Here is an 18,523-nt window from a genome sequence, read left to right on the forward strand (position 1 = left end):
TTACACTTTTATGAGTGCAAAGGAGTGTTTTAATGTATGTCTGCGAAAATAAATACGTATATTAACGCGTTGACGCATTTCCATATTTAAAGGAACTATGGTATCGTCGTTTGCACGGCCGAAAATACGTTCTCGAAAACGCTTCATGAATATAAATACACAGCCGGCCACTAAATTCGATCATATCGCGCGATAAGGCGGCACGCGATAGTAAATATCCGGTAATGTGCGCACTTTCTTCGATCGGATCCACCCGTTACACGGCGAATATATTGAATTTCGTCTCATGCGACAATTATCCCGCCCACCGCCAATTAGACGAAAACACGTTCATCGTATAGGTCGTGCGTGCACCAAGTAATAATAGTTCATTATACGGCGTGTTACGCTAACCAATTTTCGCTTGGTATAATTCAAGAAATTTCGATTAACCCTTCCAACTGCAAATTATCCGGCTTTCTGTTCCCTACTTTCCATCTCATCGAGGTATCCGTGTCACGAATGGAAGATACATGTTGCTCTTGTACGAAGGATGGATTAAATAAATAAATAGGGAATAATTCTGGCTAATTAAGCAGGAGGTATAATGGCATAAAATTTGAATAGAAAAAAAAAAGAAGCGATATATTCATCGACTTTTTTGAAATTGAGTCGAAGCGTCAAATTTGTGAATGAGAAAATAAATTTGCATCATAATGAAATTGCATCCTTAAAATTAAAAAAGATCATTCGGCTTTTGAATTATTCTAATTATTTTAAATTCTGATCATTATTTCTGTTTATCAAAAGTCGTGAAGGAAATTGTTAAATTAATTAGGGATTATATCGTTTTGATTTTCCAATCTTTTTTGAAAATGTTCAGATATCGAATTAAAATAATTTGAGATAATTTTTTAATATAACCGTTTCTTTCACTCGAGAGATTATTTCGAATCAAATGAAACAAATGATTCGCATTATTCAAATTGTCTCAAATTACGCATTTAAATTCAAATAAATCAGATTCAATAATCTAATGCATTTAATTTGCATGTATATTAATGTGGGATCTATTGAAACAATATTAGTGAAATTTTAAATTAATATTATCCCAATAAATATTTCTAATCCTCTCTCTGACAGTAACTCATGTATACTTTATATTCCATTTTTTATAATTTGTAATAATTACATACATTACAATATCATTGATTACAAATTACAAATTACATATATATTTCAATTTATTACTATTCATTAAAAAAAAAAGGGATCGAGAGAGTTAAAATTCACATCCTTCTTTCGATAGAATCGTATTTTTTTACATCCTACAGGCGCTGTTACATATTTAGAGCCGATATAGGATCTAATATCGCGCTCTACGATACTACATCACCGACGCCGTGTCGCACGTGCTGTATACGTATAAAACGAAACCTGTCAAACGTTCGGAACGAGACGAACCGTTTTGTCGTTATCTTTCTGGAACAACGTGGCGATGATTTTTTTTTTTTTTTCCAATCGTTTCCCCGATTGTTCTCTTCTTTTCGCGTTCGACGGGCACACGCGATACGCGTTATTGTTTGCCCACGTGGCCGGAGACATTACCATAGAAATTGGATGAAGTTCTCTTGTCGTTTAACCAAGAACTTCATCCGCGCACCGTGTGTCGATCGTTATGTTTTTTTCCATCGATTCAAAATTATATAGCGTGTACATTACACTGAGAGCCACTCAGAAATCACATTGATCGAATTCCATAAATTACAAGGAAGAGAAACAGAGTGAGGGAGAAAGATGTATACTGTTTATTACAGATTTTATTTCTTAATTTTATTTCGAAATATTATTGCAGCAAGTAAATATTTAATGTTATTTATTCGCTATATGGTATATGATAAATAATATTGTTTCGTATTTTATGTCGCTCATAATAAATGAAAGTAGGGAAAGGCAAATAAATTTTTTAATTCAAATTTATTTCAAGGGGAATTTAAGAGATTAAATTATAAAAGTAAGTTTAGTATTTGTTTTTGGTAATCATTCGGTATAATGAGCCCACATTACTCCGCTTGATCTTAATTTTTGAGGTGTTCATAAAACTTTTGTCAAACTTTTGTAAGTTTATATATTAGTGGATATTTAATATTCTTCTCAAATGATGCCTTGTCGATAGTTCACGAATAAATATGTTGAAAGTATTAAAGTCAAAGCTATGAAATTTAATGAAATTATAGGAATTTTTAAATGTACACAATAATTACGTAATAAGCTAATATGATTTTCAATTGAACAAAAATAATTATAAACTAATATCACGATAAATTATATAATGGTAATAAATTTAACTTTATATAGCTTAATATAAATTATTATAGATATTATATATAGGCTAAAATGAAATATTGAATGAAATATTGGCAAGTTTCGGTTAATTAAATAATTCATGTTACGATGGATCCAGTAAACTGTACGAAATCTAATCTCATCTAATCTACCGTAACTTAACTTATAACCTATTGATTTTTCTCTCTCTTTTTTTTTTTAGAATAATTTACAGGAAATCCAAATTGCCACTACTCGTTCGCCTACGCCAGAACGAACTGTACTGGTAACTTAAACTTTCAAATAAAAATTTCTAGAAAATATCTTGAAAGATAAGAGAAACTGAATAAAAATAAACACGTATAAGAAAGAAATAATCACAATAACACAATATATATATATATATATCAAATCGGTGAGAAATCCTTTATTTCGAATAATTATCTTTCCTTTTTTTCTTTTCGAAAAATTGAAAACTATAAATGGCGTAAATAGATCAAAAAAAATAAAAAAAAAAGAAAAAGAATAAAGTGTTGATCAATTCGGCTTCTGAGAGTGTTCGATATGTATATCGAGAAACGAAGGCAATAAAGTAAACGGCGCGTTTTAAGATGGATGGTGTTTTAGGGAGTGGAAACCAGTCTCCATCTGATATAACTGTAATTGCACGCCCGTTTAGACACGTAGGTAGATATACACCCAATACCTATTGGCCGAGCAATAAATCACTGGCTGGCGTGGCTTATTATGACCGCTCGTTTATGTTCGTAAGTTATCGTCGGAGGGAAAGATTGTAGAAATTATTGACTTTACCGTACGTAGCGTGTAACGAGCCAACACATTGACATTTAAGACGTCGGAGATCTCAGAAGATTTTCCACGCATTCGATTTAATTTCTAAATTATGACGCTAAAACTGTTCGCCTTTGAAATAAGTAATCACCTTCCGTTCCGTTGATTAGATTTTTAGTTCGTTTCACTCGTTGGATTGTAAACTGGCTTTACGTGCTTCGTCTTTAAATAGGGTATACACGGTCTTCTTCTTCTTCTTCTTCTTCTTTTCCTTCTTCTTTTTTTCTTCTTCTACACAGTGCTACACACAGCCGTTACGAAGTTGTTTTGATCGGTATCGAGATACCTTGCGTATTACTCTTCAAGATTAAGGCGAAAGTTATTTCTGATGTTGGTGTGTTGATAGAAGAAATTTATGGAAACGTCTGTTTTATCTTGCACTCTTGTTGTACGACGAGTTAATGTAATTGATTCTGTTTATGCGTTAGGCGTCCTCTGATTACTTTCATGACATTCGATTAATTTAACTACACTCGTTTCAAGAATTTTATTTAATTCATTGTCAGTTTAATATGTTACATATTTTTTTTTGTGAAAAAGAAATTTTATGTACAGTCGGTTTCAAAAGTATCCTAAAGTATGCTACGTGATTTTTTTATTATGAGTCATATTTTCTTCTTGAATAATTAGACTATCATTATAAAATGAAATAATAAATGTGCAGAGCGTTAGAAATCAATTTTAACACAAAAATTGGTAAAATATCAAATATTATTTATCAATCGCTTGTGATTTAACTTGAATAAGTCTCAATCTATATTTAATTTATTTTGGCTTCTAGAATCCGTTTTAAAAGTAAAAGTATCCCATAATATATTAACATACTTTGTATATATTTCAAAAATTAATATAGAATTGTATAGCCAGTCATACATCCAATTGAAATTTATTTTATAATGATTTTGAACAATCGAACTTTGACTTCAATATAATGAAATAAAATATGTGCATTAATTTCCCAATTTTTAAATAACATTTGTACATTTGAGCTCCAAATATCATATTCATTGTTATTGTATGCACATATTTCATTATCTAAAAGTTAAGAAATAATCTTTAATAAAAACTATTTATATTAAATTTACTTTTAAATTATTCAAAATCAAATCTTTGATTTTTTTCTCAACTATACAAATTTTAGGCAAATTCCATCTATTAACATTATGCACGAAAGATTTCTTTCATTTCACCCAAAAAATATAATTTATCCCTGTGTCCACTTTATATCACGTCCGACATTACCTCTTAATTTAATACATTTTTCACGTATTGAAATTCGCATCGTTTTTATCCCAAATCCACCACGCTCTCTTAACCACAGAAATCAGAACGATCGAGGATGTTCGTCGTAACGTTATCCAACCCAGTAGCCATTAATTTCTCGGCACAGGGCTCGTTACGAATCGCAATTTACACGCGCGCCGGCGTCCGCCCGATGGTGATGCTCGTAAAATTATCCAGGATTTGTAAATCCTTGAAATTACGTTGTTACGTGTTCTTACACGGGACGATCCCCCCCCTCTCTCTCTTTCGCGCGCGTGCAGAGATATTTCACATGCGACGCGTAATGAGTGAGCGAGAGTAAAGCTTAAAGACACCCCTCCTCCCAACACTCACCCCTACTCACCCCTCTCCCCTCCCACCCATCTCTCCTCCTCCCCCCTTCCGCAAGCTGGCTGTGTTGGTCGTTCACGGCGTGTCTTGATTTACGTGAGAGAGGCGTGCCTCTACGGAAGCCGCAATTAGTTTATTAATAATTAGTAAACGAGCCGCTGCCACCGCTCGGTGCGGGACTGCGACGCACGTCGCGCGAGGCGTCTTGGGAAGAGAGAAGGAAGGAGCGCGTGCGACGAGCGCTGGACGAAAAAGGAGGAGAAGAGTGAGTGCGGTGAGAGATCGTGGAAATTATTTATTTCGTCAGTGATAGGTGCTTGGACCTTCTTAACCTTCTTTGGACGGTTCGTTGCAACGTTCGATTCTGAAGATTGTATCATTTGTGCGTAATAGGAGTACTTTTTTCACTCATTGTTTGTTGAAATCTTCGTCGATACGATTGAGAAAGGAGTCAATCGGTCGATCGATCGGTGTTTTATTTATTATTCTATTGTTAATTCTTTTGTCAACTGTGCCTTTTTTGTTGATCGGTCCACGTTTTCGAGTAGGACGACAAAATCCTATGGATGGCGAAAAGTGGATAATGTGAGAAAGATTGTAAAACCTCTTTTATACGATATTTGTATCGTATTGTAACATCGATCGTGTGTGTGAACAGAAAGATTTTTGTTCGAAAGTTGAATTGAAATTCCAGGTTTTGAATCGTGTATCTATTAATTGATTTTTTTTGTTTCTATAATTGATTGTTATTTGTTTTTCTTTTTGTTTACTTAACTATCGTGAGATTATCTCGATCAATTTTTGAATTGAAATTTTTAACGTGTACACAAGTATATTATTATCATCGAACAATCTTTTATGTATTTTTAAATTACAATAAATTGTTTCTCTATTGTAAATACGATATTTCAATCATTTTTTTTTTTTACGTACAAAATATCTGTCTTAATAATTTCTAAATCCTAATTCTTTATGAAACTCACGTATCAGTCCTTTTCATTACATTGTATTGAAATCAAAATTATTGATATTAAATCAATCTATAAATTATTTACTATTTTAATACGTGTTTACATTAAACAATTTTCGATTGAGCAAATTAATTAACCTCAAGTCGATCAAAATCACCTGTGTAAACTAAATTTCAATTAAATAAAATGAACGTTTACGATTCGATTTACCTAATATAAATCTTATTATCAATCTTTATTGAAAAAAAGAAACAGTGATATATTTTGAAATCATAGATAAGAGAAATTATGTACAATTAATTTTTTATATGAATATCAATGTAACATTAAATTAATTAATTAAATTGAAATTAAAATTAAATTAAAATTAATTGTATTAACATAATTTCGAAATGTAGAACTAATTCAGAACAGAGTTCTAAAGTTAAGATTAAAAATAATTCTAAATATAATGCTAATTTTAACTATCTTAACTAAAGAGTTAATGTTAACAGAAACCATAGATGAAATATTAAATTTAAAAATCCAAAGTTTTTATTAAATTTTACACAATTTCGAATTAAATTCCGAGAGCTAAGGATACTATATTGAGTATTAAAGATTTAATTGCAAATAATCGTAGGCGGAATCGGGCGCATGGCCAGTGCACTGGAAAAAAAATGGCGCCCGAAATCGCGGGCGCGTGTCGAGCAGGATTGGTTTTTCATTGGAATTTCGCGGGGCCCTTAATGAAGATATTATCCTCGATAACTTTACGAAGGGCTAAATGACTGGATAATATTCGAGCTTGGGGCTGGTTCATCGATCTTGCCTCCCGGGACCGAGGAGGTGAAAGTAATTTGTCGAGTTAGCGTCTTTTTGTCCAGCCTCCAAAGCCACTGGACGTCGCTGAAAGCTGTTCGACGATACGCCATGAAAATTTCCTCGATGATTCTATTCCGATGGTAACTCTCCTCTCTCCTCTCCAACGGATCGTTGCTCGTCCAATGCGGATAGACAAGTCCTCTGTTGTTAAAGCTGCTAGTCGATAACTTTCTGTGCTTGTTGAACATGTATGCACGTAAAGGATGGATATTTTAGACGTTTTTAATTAGCAATCCTTGCAACATATTGTTGACGAAGGTAATTGAGATAAAAGGAGCGAGAAAAAGAAATTTTAGAAGAAATAAAGGTTGAAATTGGATAATTTTTGTTTCGCTTTTGTCGAAAGATACGATTGAAAAAGTGAAAATGATTTTTTAGACTGTTATTTATTAGATTAATAATTTATTTTCTGATCGAATGAATTTTAGATAATGAATTAAGATAAAATAATTAATTGTTTATATTATTTGTTTAGAATAATTGACGATGTTATTATAAAGATAATAAAAATTATAAAATTATTGCTGTTTTTTTTGTACGACTAACTATTCTGCAAATTATTTTTTCTTTATTCTTGTATATTTATTTTAAATTACAATATTTTTCAACAATTTTTAAATAGAAAATTTTTCATAACTATCTTTGGTCAACGGACGAATTTCATCCATATTTCTTTACTGTTCCTAAACGATATAAATTCTAAGAAATATTAAATTTTTTTCTAAATCTCGTGTCTAATTCAAATCTTTACAATTCACATGGAAATCTGTACATTGAGAATTCATTTGAAGTATATATTTCATTTTTTAAAAAATAAAAAAAATTATTAAAATAATAGGGAAAAAAACTCGAAAGAATGTGTACTAATTATTGGAAAAATTTATATCTATATATTACGTATAATAATTAGTAATCTAATTAGCAGTAGAGCTGATAACTTGTTTGTTTGTTTCAAATTGCCTGCAGAAAATAAGAGATCTGAGAACGAATGAGAGAGGTGAAATCGAACAGTCATAAATATTTACAGTCGAATAAGCAGTGACATTGTTCAATAAAAGCATATACAATGTTTTCCTATTTTAATATCAGTGATTCTGACGTATATACATAGTTTTGAAATAAGTAAGTAATCAGTTTGGATTAGACGATTGTTTATTATTTTTGAGAATAAATAAAATATCAATACAACAATACAACAATATTTTTATTTACAATTATTTATTTACAATTATTTATTTACAATTATTTATTTACAATTATTTATTTACAATTATTTATTTACAATTATTTATTTACAATTATTTATTTACAATTATTTATTTACAATTATTACTTTTTTTATCGATATATACATATATAATTTACAATTCTTATTTATTTATAAAATTATTTACATAATATTTACATAATTACACTTTACTAATATTACTTACTTTTTCTATCATTATATATTACACTATATACACTATATACACTATAAATTATTTTACTACACTATATACAATTACATTCCTTCAGAAAGAAAGTTCTCTTTTATTTTTGTTGTGAATTAATGAATTATTAAGATGAAAAAAAAAAAAAAAGAAACATCAAACGAAATAAATTAATATTAATGAGATATGCGATAATAGTAACATTGATCGTACAAAAAGCAAAAGTAATTTATGTATATCGTAATATGAAGAATGAAAATATTTACTTTGTATTGTACGATCCCATTTTGATGTTGAAAATCTCAGTAATGAATTTATTCTGCAAATAAAAAGCGAATTATTAATATATTACGTACATACGCGTAATTCAAATTTATATATAAACGTGATACAATTTTGTTTCAAAATAAGCAACTCGTTTGAAAACAGTTGCTTATTACAGATCAGGTGTACATGTTTATATTTTATATATTTTAAATCTGTTAATTCGATCATTTTTTTTTTTAATATTCGTTTCAAAAAATCTGACAACAATAAATTTGATGGATAATATAATTATATCAATGTATTACTAATTTATTATATAATAAAATTATAAAAATAATAAAAATAGAATAAGGTATAAAGATAATAAAAATCTCATTTTCTTCATTTTCAAGAATAATACCTTTATTTATATTTTATTTTCAAGAATTCTTCTTATAGTTTCACCCATTATTATTACAGTTTGATCATCATTGGCATACTTTTTTATAATTTGTTCCAGCGCATTTAAATCTCCTTTTTTCTTTTCTACAAAACTCAATTTTGAATTTTCAATTAACTGCTCTTCGGCCACTTCATATCTCATCTCTTCATATCTCATTTCTTTCTCATGCATCCGTTCTTTCTTTAATTCTTTTTCAAATTCTAAATTTTCTTCTTCTGTTTTTCTTTGTTTCTCTCCGATAAATCCTTTTTTATCCTCTTCTACTTTACTGTTTATCGTTGAATTATTTACAAATGTTTTTGCAGCTTTGTTCTCATTAGCTTTTTGTCTATGAGACTGAGTCATATAGCGTTTTTTAAAAATCCGTAGCGAACCTCTGCTACCAAACAATAATCCGCCACAAATCTTCATCGCCTTTTCTTGTTTCGATGAATTGGTCAATGGATTCCCTATTGCTTGTTGTTGCAAAAGCCAAGTATATAAACAGTTTTCCATATTCTCATTCAGAGATCCTTTACGACTTTTATATTGCATTATGTACTCTCCTCTACTTCCAAAATTTGATAAAAGATCGTATTCTCCATGTGTCATATCTTGCGAAATCCCGTATTCGTGGCTCATTTTCACAGATGCATTCGTTTCAATCATCTTATGTTGTATCGAGAAAAACACTTTTTTCCTGTTTTGGTTTTTCATCATAATTACAGAAAACATTGCACAGTCACAGTTTACACAGTTTCTTTTAAAAAAAAAAACTTTAAAACTAAGTCCAGATTTCGCTCCGTTTTGCTCGATCGGTGGTTGCCGAAAGACTGGCTAAAATTTAGAATTGTACGAATATTTATACTGATCCAGGTAAAAATATTTTTCAATACTTTGGACGATGATGTCAAGGGACAGTTTCTATTCACAAGAAAATCCTTAATCCTAAAGATTAAGGAATCTTTACTAATCCGGGTAAAAACATTTCCATACTTTAGATAATGACATTGACAATTTTTATGAAAATTTTTAATCTATTAGATCTTTAATTATTAGATGCAAAATTTGTGTTGTGTATCTAAATATATGAAAAATTTGTTTAAATTCTAATAAATACACAGGATAAACGATTATTTGAAATATCTTGTTTATTTTCAATAATGTTAAATAAAAAATATTTTAGATAAAAAAGGTATAAAGAATATATTTTAAAAATATATATTGTTAAAAATTATTTTAAAAATTTTCTAATAAATCGTATAATCAGATTCAATAATTCTGTTTTATGAAATATTATGAATATGTAGATCATAGTATATAAGTTATATGTGGAATAATTTTTTTATTGATGGAATATTTATTTCCAATCTTTAATATTATTTTCATTTTTTAAATATTAAACTTCTTAATCGTAAAAAATAGACAAAAATATAAAACTATAAAATATTCAAGTTTTAATATTCTATTACCCTATTATAATTGAAATTGTATACGAAATGAAAAAAAATGATAAAAATTTTAAAACTGATTTTACATATTCGAGATTTTTTTTTTGAAAAATAAGTTGCTTTATGCAAAAATTTTCATTAAAATCAGATTTTTCAAAATGCATAGATTTTCTTGTATGAAAACTTTTGCTATATAATTAAAACTATATATTTTTATAAAATAATATTAATAATATTAAAAATCTCTATAATAATAATAATAATAATAATAATAATAATAATAATCTGAGTTAAAATAAGCAAATTTCCACCATTTCTTTGTTTGAAATTGCAAAGTAAGAGATCCAAAAGTGAGTGAGAGGTCATAAAAGAGAAAATAAATTTTTCTACCTGTTCAAAATCTTTTGCTGACTTTAAGAATGACATGTCATTCTGTTCTTTTCTAAAGAATAATATTATTCTTTAGTTGACTATTTTATGATTTATTTCTTTCCATTTTTCTCATTTGAGGCTAAAGAATAATATTGCATTTCAAATTCTGAGTCAAATTTTTTAAATTTATGGATTGATTAATTTGTTATTAACTCAATATCAATAATGTTAAGTTGTTTTCTTAACAATGAAACACAATTTATTGATTTATTGTTTTTTTTTCTGTTAAATGTAAGAAACAGATAAGATCATCATCTTTAATATTCAAAACAATTGAAATCTATAATAAATCACTTCTTTCTTATTGATAAGAATATCCTATTATTGATAAGAATATTTATACCTAATTTATACCACATGATGTAGAATTCTTTCTTTAGAAATATATTTACAAATTTTTTATATCTTTAATAACTTGCCATTCTCATGTCTAAACTTTAACAAACTTAATCATTAAATTTTTGAAAATAAAAATAGATACAAATAATATCTATACTTCAATTCATAATTTTTAGAAAATAAAATTCATTAGTTTAACTTCTGAGTAGTTTATAATAACGATTCTAAAAATCAAAATAAATACAAAAGTTGATATACAAATATGTTGGTTAAGTTATGAGCAATTGAAATTTATATAAGACAAAGAATAAGTCTATCTCCATCACTGCTCTTACAATGTTCTCTCTTTGTCTTTGTCTCTCGTTTTAAAATTAAATGATTGCTTACAACTTAAAAAATAAGTCTTAACTATTTTTATCTATCTTCATAATCTGATCTTCCAAAAGATTATTATCCCTAACATAATACTTCGAATGATCCTATATAATATATTTCCAAATGTAATAATAATATTTCACCGTTACTAGAAACTAAAAATTACTGTCAGAAAACTTTCTCGTAAAACCAAACAAAAAAAAAAAAAAAGAAAAGAAAAGAAAAGGAAGAAAAACAACAAGTAACAAAACTAAAAGAAAGAGTGGAAAAAATAAAGAAAAAGGAAGAGGGCTAACAAAAAAGGGGATGAAAATAACTGAAGTGTCGTCTCCCCCCTCTGTTACTTTGTCGCCACCCTTCGCCGAGAGAAGGGCGATGACAACCGGTTGTCATCTCTTCAACGTTCGCCCTCTCTTCCGCCGAGTTTTATTCATAGCACGCCGCGTTGCTAATAAAAAAGTGCGCATAGGGACATTAAAGTCTCGACGGGGCCAGGTTGGCTGGCCTTGTTCGTGGTTTCGGTGTTGGCTCGCGGAAGCTCGCCTCCGTGGGCGTCCTTGCGATATACTTTGCGCAAGCCAACGTTAACAAGGTATGCATTGTATCGCCAAAGCGTAGCAAGGATATTTACTTGTGTACACACGCACGTGACCCGTAGCCGGCTCTCGTAAAAAGGGTCGGCTCGTACATATTTATTCCTTTTTTCTCTCCACCCGCTTAGTTACCTTGAGCTTCGTGCCTCCTCCTCAGTCATCTTCCAACGACGTTTGGGCCTTGGCCGAAGTATCATACACCGTTATACGGGACGAAAGTGGCGGTATTATGTGCCGACTAACTCGAATCGAGTGCGGTTTACGATCGGTTTATTCGTCTACCGCTCGTGAGCAGCAGTTTCAACGAGGTCGAGGGACAATGTGTTTCGCTTGGAAATTCTTACACCCTGTTGAAAACTGTCGTTTCATAGGTGGTGAAAAGTCGTGGATCTGAATAAATGCATTCGCTTTGTTCGTTTAGATTATTAAGGGGTTGTTGAGTTTTCTTTTTTTAAATATCGGATGCCTTTTAATTTATTCGAAGATACATATTATAATTTATGCGAAAAATTAGAACATATTGTGCAAGTTTGAATGAAGAAGCAAAAGATATTTGCTAATTGCAATATATTGGTTATGATAATATATACGATTATACAAAGAAAAAGCAAAGATAAAGAGAGTAAATTAATTATTGATATATATCTTATTTATAATCCAACAGTAATTGTTTTATTCGTAATGGAGAATTCAAATAACAAAAGCAAAATATTTTAAGATTTTCCTTTTAGAAAATTTTTCTACTTTTCATTTCCGAAAATTTATTATTCTATGCTTAAATTAAATAATTGGAGAATATGGCGAAAGCCATTCAATATATCTTCATCAAGAACATTTTCTTCTCGATAAATATTGTTTGCTACAACAATGACATGAATTAAAATTTGTTGTTTTTTAATTATTATCGAATAATATATAAAAAAAAATTTAAGCATTGTCTATGTTATGTCGTACGACATATCGATTTATCGAAAAATATATTAATAGAAGAAAAAGAAAAACTGAAGATATGAAAAATTGTACTTTTCACGATACGGTTAACTCATTGAGTTTGGATTTAAGAAAAAATTAATTAAGTGTAATTAACCATGGCCACGAATTTATCGCGGTTTATAAAAGTTGGCGAATAGTTTTAATAAGAGGACGAATATTAATTTAAAGGACGAGCAACGCGCATCGAACGTACTGCTTACGTGGACATAGGAAGGCGAAGAAGGACGAGACCAGGATATGCAGATGAAAGAAAACTCGTTACAGAATGACAAGTGCCCGTTGCGTCCTCATAATTATCACATCTGACGTAATTACAGAGAGAACGTGCCTTATCCTAACTCCGAGACCATAAACGACTCCCAACGTGTACTCGTCTTCTTTTGTGCGAGAACTCTGGTTTAAATATCGGGCAGCCGTCGAAAGAACCGTCTCAAGGATAGTTAAGCCCACGAAATTTTGTAAACGACCGTCTAAGATTTTACACGAAAAAGATTCCTTTTTGTGGTTGAGAAAATGCTTTAGTAAAATTTGGACCACTTGCTTAATGATGATATATTTAATTTGTTTATAATTTGATTAATTTAACAATTATATTATAATTTTTTCTATTTTTATAAATTATCGATAATTTATTTATATTTGAGTTTTTAAAAGTTAGGTTATGTAGTCTTATATGGAAAACAATTTTTTTTCTTTCTTTCGATGAAGAAATGCTTTTATAAAATTTTAATTAATCAACGAGTATCGCTAATGATATAATGTAAATCATTTGTGTTTGAGATTTCGAATGTTAAATTATGAAATTTTATACAAAAATAATTTGTTTTTGTACCTTGATATTAGTAAAGAAACGCTTTGATAAAGGTTAATTGATGATATAATATAACTTATGTATTTAAATTTTTGAAAATTGAGTTATGTGATTTCATAGTTTAATATTTACCAATCCTTTATATTAATTACATGATATTATAAGTATTATCAAAATCGATGAAACCTCCTTTTCTTAAAATAATTACTTATAATAAAATTCACTAATGAATTTTATTGCATTCTTTTCTTAAAAAAATTATTATTAAATACTAAATTTCTCTCTGTCGTTTCAAGGTAAAAATTCCTCTCCGGATCGTCTTAAACGATCTTAAAAATCTCTTATCAACATTATTCGAGCAAAATCCGTTTCATCTAGATATTTGTAAGAATCGATACCAGGTTCAATGATTAGAACACGGCACGCTTACTGTCGTCCATAGCGCTCACTTTTCCATTGTGACGGACCGGTTCGCAGCACGTGGTTCGACGATCTCTTTGAAATCGAATTAGTTCCGATCCGACCGAATAGATACACCTCGGCCGATATCGTCGGTCTCTGTATAACCGCCTGTGATATAATGCTATGCCGAATCGCTTCGTCATTCGACGCTCATAATGCCGCGTTATTAGGCTCGATCGGTTCTCAATCGGCCAATTAAACCGACAAACGAGGGTTTGACAGTTTGTCCTTTCATTGTTCGTTACATATTTGCTTTGTGCGCTACAACGGAAGGAGAAAAAGGAAGAATATTATATTAGAATATAAAATGCCTTATTCTTTTATTATTAATTTTACTTATTAATTCATGTTTTCTTCTATTAAAACGCAATTCATTCCAAAATACACAGTTCGATCTTCGAATTACATTTTTCCACTTCAAATAATATAAATTCGATTAATCCATTTCAAATATTCAAAATTCAGTTGATATAAAACATTTCAAATGCCTATTTCAAAACTATATACAAATATTTAATAATATCAATTAATTAATGATTTTCCTACAAATTGAAAGTTTCTTTATTCGATTCTACTTATCACTCGATCGATTTCTTTGAGAAAAAAACAATCTAATTATTTAATACTTCTCTAAAATCCTCCATTACATTCTCATAATATGGGATATGACAATTATGATAAACGATTTTTATTTTTTTTTCTTTGGAGTTTAGAAGTTGAATTTTCCTCGATGTTATTATAATTGTTTGAACATCGAATCGAATTCAAACAATCCACTCTGTTGTTAATACTCGTTTCGAAACAAAATTTGAGATATGCAAAACGTATTGAATAACGGATTGGCGGACGGCAACCGGGTCGGAAGAGCAGAGGTCCCGCACTCGGTGCACGCATTTGCGTATGGGATGAGCTCGTGGTCGGCCTTGCATATCGATTGAACGCCTCTATAAGACGTATCGATGCGTTCACGGGCCATGAGTGCCGGGTGGAATAAATTCGTCAACGGCAATTCGGGCGCGGCTTGACGGTGGTTGACAAAATGACATCCTCGTCCGTGATAATTGGAAAACCAGTCGGAGACGAATCATCCGTGCAACTCGAATCGAATCCCCCCATCTGAATATCAATTGTTCGCGACAAGGATGTTCTCAATCCATCGAATCAACCCTCAGATTTATGACTTTATCGAGAGACACGTGTTATTTAGAACTCATTACCATCATTGTCAATAGGAAGAAAGAAGTATTATCTCTCGTCGATCGTCCTGAATCGTAAAGATCGAAGTATCTAAGTATTTGGATACATACTTACTATGTTCAAGCTGTGTTAATTCAGTGAAAAAAATTTCACTGTTGCTGATTCAATACTTCATCTCAAGAAACAAGTGCCCAGACTTGATTTTAAAAATTTCATTCTGTTTTGTTTGCTTAAATTATTAAAAGCTAAAAATAATCATCGATCCTAAATATTATACAATAATAATAATTTTAAATACACTATAATATATATATATATATATTCTTGCATAAGGATGATAAATATCTTATAGTGTTAAATGAAAAAAAAATGAATTTCCATGGTTCCGCGATTTCGTAAGAACGATTCGCCTAATGAATGGTCGAATCGGTCGATGACGTAATCGTCCTTTCTCCTCCATGGCATCGAGACCTTCTTTCTTTCCCTCTCCTCCTCCTCCTACTCTCTCTCTCAGTTTGCTCGTTGTCGTTCCTTCTCTCTATATCCGCCTTTCTATTTCTCCGTGTACGAGGCAGACGTTAATTTTCTGGTTTAATAACCGGGGCCGCGTTTATTAACGAAGCCGGGCCGAAAGCGGGCCAACCGTGAACTCTGGTTATTTGTTTCTTAATTAGAAAGAAAACTTTGACTCGCTCCGCGGCGACGATTATCGTTCCCAACTCCCATTAGAACTCGTTAACGCGGTATTGGAACGATACGTCTCACGGGATGGCGACCCGATGGCCTTCCGTTTAATAGTATAGCTCCTGGACGCCGTTTTTCGGTTGCAAAGGTAGTGGTGGTGGAAAGGGATAAAAAGAAATGATTGAGGCTTAGCCTAAGTTTAAGGTTAAATCGTTTCACGTTTCACGCGCATGCGATTCAATTAAAAGCAAAACTCTTTAAGCGCGCGGGAAAGTAATACCCGGTCGATAAAGTCGAGCTCCAAGTTCTCGGTTGAAAAGAATTTGTAAATACGACTCGACCTGTCCGAAGTTTCTCTTGTTTGGATGCAGTTAGAAAGTCCCGAGGTATTTAACAAATTTTCAAAACGTTTGCATAGACGTGGACCACCTACGTTTCTGTTTGATGTTACAATTAGCAACTTACCTTGGTTCTTTGGTTTACGATAGATAAGGTAAAAGGTGGTTAATGTAGCAAAGGTTAAATTACAGTTAATTGACATATAAGTGATATTCATCTAATTGATTTAAAAAGGGAATTTTTATTTTATGTATAAGATTGGCTAGAATTGTTTGAAATTATAAGATAAATATATATATATGATATATAATATGAATTATATTACATTTTTATCAAAAGAAAATATATTCTCTTTAGATATTTTCTAGAAAATATGTTAAATACTTTTATATTAGACACAGATCGGTATAACTTCATTAGTTATTACAGAAAATTATAAAAATATTGATTTAAGAAAAAAGAAATCGTTTTAACATACACCAAACACTGATCAAATCCATGAATATAACTTTATTCATTATTTCTACTCCTTACCCAATTCTGTTTTTCTCCTACTCTTTTCTTTTATTTCCAACATACATAATTTTTTTACGAACGTACAACCAATATGTACAAATATTCCGTAATCTTTATCCAAATAAATAATACTAAATACTTATTCAATAGCGAATGAACGAATAAAACTTTTATTCCTATCCTATGTTATTTTTTATTTCTTCTTCCTTCTTTTTTTTTTCTTTTTTTTTTTTTCTTTATTTCCAACTACTACTTCCAATTTCCCTCGCCATAACGCGTACAACCAACGTGTACAAATTTTATTCCGTAATCCGTGGTGGAACGAGGCGGAGCGCTCTGTTTTTACAATCGCACGCGTCGATCCGGGTTTGATTTTGTTTGCAGGTGTAACACTCCGTTGATGGACCACCGTTGATGGGAGCACATCAAACTATGATTTGGTATTTAGTCACCATTAGGGACGCATTAGCACTGATTACACGTGCACCTAGCGCCACGCTGTATCCATGATCGTGTGTGCACGCGTACACACGAGCACGGGGCCAATATACATTAACCCAGATACATCCGGTTTGGTATCCGCGTACGTTCACACCGAGACGTACAAATGTTTGCACGGCCATAATCGACCGATCCACGGGCGGATTTCTCGTGAATTCTTAATTTCGCATTTACTTTCGCTGGCCAATGCCGCGGTACCTCGTGAAATTCGTTAATATTCCACGATCCGAAGTGTGCCGGCGATAAATCCGGCTGATCGATGTTCGAATCGTTACAATGTTGATTGTAAACTGATTTTTTTTTTTGAGACGAATTTGAACTTTTCATTTTGAATAAGCGTTCAAACAAGATGTAAAGATCATTCTCGTCTGCGTTTCGTCCAAAGTGGAAAACGAGTGAAAATTCAATCTAAAGACGAAGATTTAGGTTTTTTTCGTTTAGGATACGAAGATCGATGAAAGATGAAAGTTGGGGTATTTATAATGATTGAATTCAATTCTCTAATTTTCAAAATGTAAATTATGAATTGTTTCTATCTTAATCTTGATATAATTTAATCCAATCTTTAGATTTACACGTTTATGGTAATTTTCATGATGTTTGATAGATTTCAAAGACATTCATAATTTTGATATAAAATTAATTCATCTTTTCATGAAAAAGACATTTTCTTTGCTAGTACAATTATGCAGTAAAAGAAATTGCATATTTGTTCGTTTAATATCGAAGTTTAGGTTTTGTCGAGCAGTTTTAGATGAATCAATTATCGAAATTAGAGATTGATTCTAGTTTGTTCATTTTGGATGTTTACTTTGAAATCCAAATAATAACATTCTTTACACGTGTGAATAAATCATAGATACATATCCAAAATAAAAAATCTAAATTCTTAAAGGAACGATCTTGTAAAATTGATCTCAAAAAGATCGATCTTCTATATCAAAGGATTAATAATTTTTTTTTTATAAAGAAAAATCAAAAAATGAGCTTTACTCATTCTTTCTATATCTATCAGAATTTCTTACAATAAGTTTCACCAATAGTTACGTTAATGCTGCCATCGAATCCAATTTTATTCATCATCATCGAGATTGACATTTTTAT

General features: G+C 30.7%; 2 protein-coding genes across 3 annotated transcripts in view; one reads left to right on the top strand and one right to left on the bottom strand.

Moving 5' to 3' along the window:
- LOC107995538 (LIM/homeobox protein Lhx9) overlaps positions 1-18,523 on the top strand; it is a 601,193-nt gene that overhangs the window by 129,477 nt on the left and 453,193 nt on the right. The gene's annotated exons all lie outside the window — the stretch shown is intronic.
- Positions 8,706-9,541, bottom strand: LOC107995504 (uncharacterized). The gene has a single exon (XM_017053059.3). It carries the CDS (start codon positions 9,459-9,461, stop codon positions 8,712-8,714), a length of 750 nt encoding a protein of 249 aa, XP_016908548.2. The 5' UTR covers positions 9,462-9,541; the 3' UTR covers positions 8,706-8,711.

The sequence above is a fragment of the Apis cerana genome, linkage group LG12 (genome assembly GCF_029169275.1).
Source record: "Apis cerana isolate GH-2021 linkage group LG12, AcerK_1.0, whole genome shotgun sequence".
Lineage (NCBI taxonomy): Eukaryota > Metazoa > Arthropoda > Insecta > Hymenoptera > Apidae > Apis > Apis cerana.

Coding starts and splice junctions, on each gene's coding strand:
- LOC107995504 (XM_017053059.3), bottom strand. CDS start 9,461: ATGTTTTCTGTAATTATGATGAAAAACCAAAACAGGAAAAAAGTGTTT.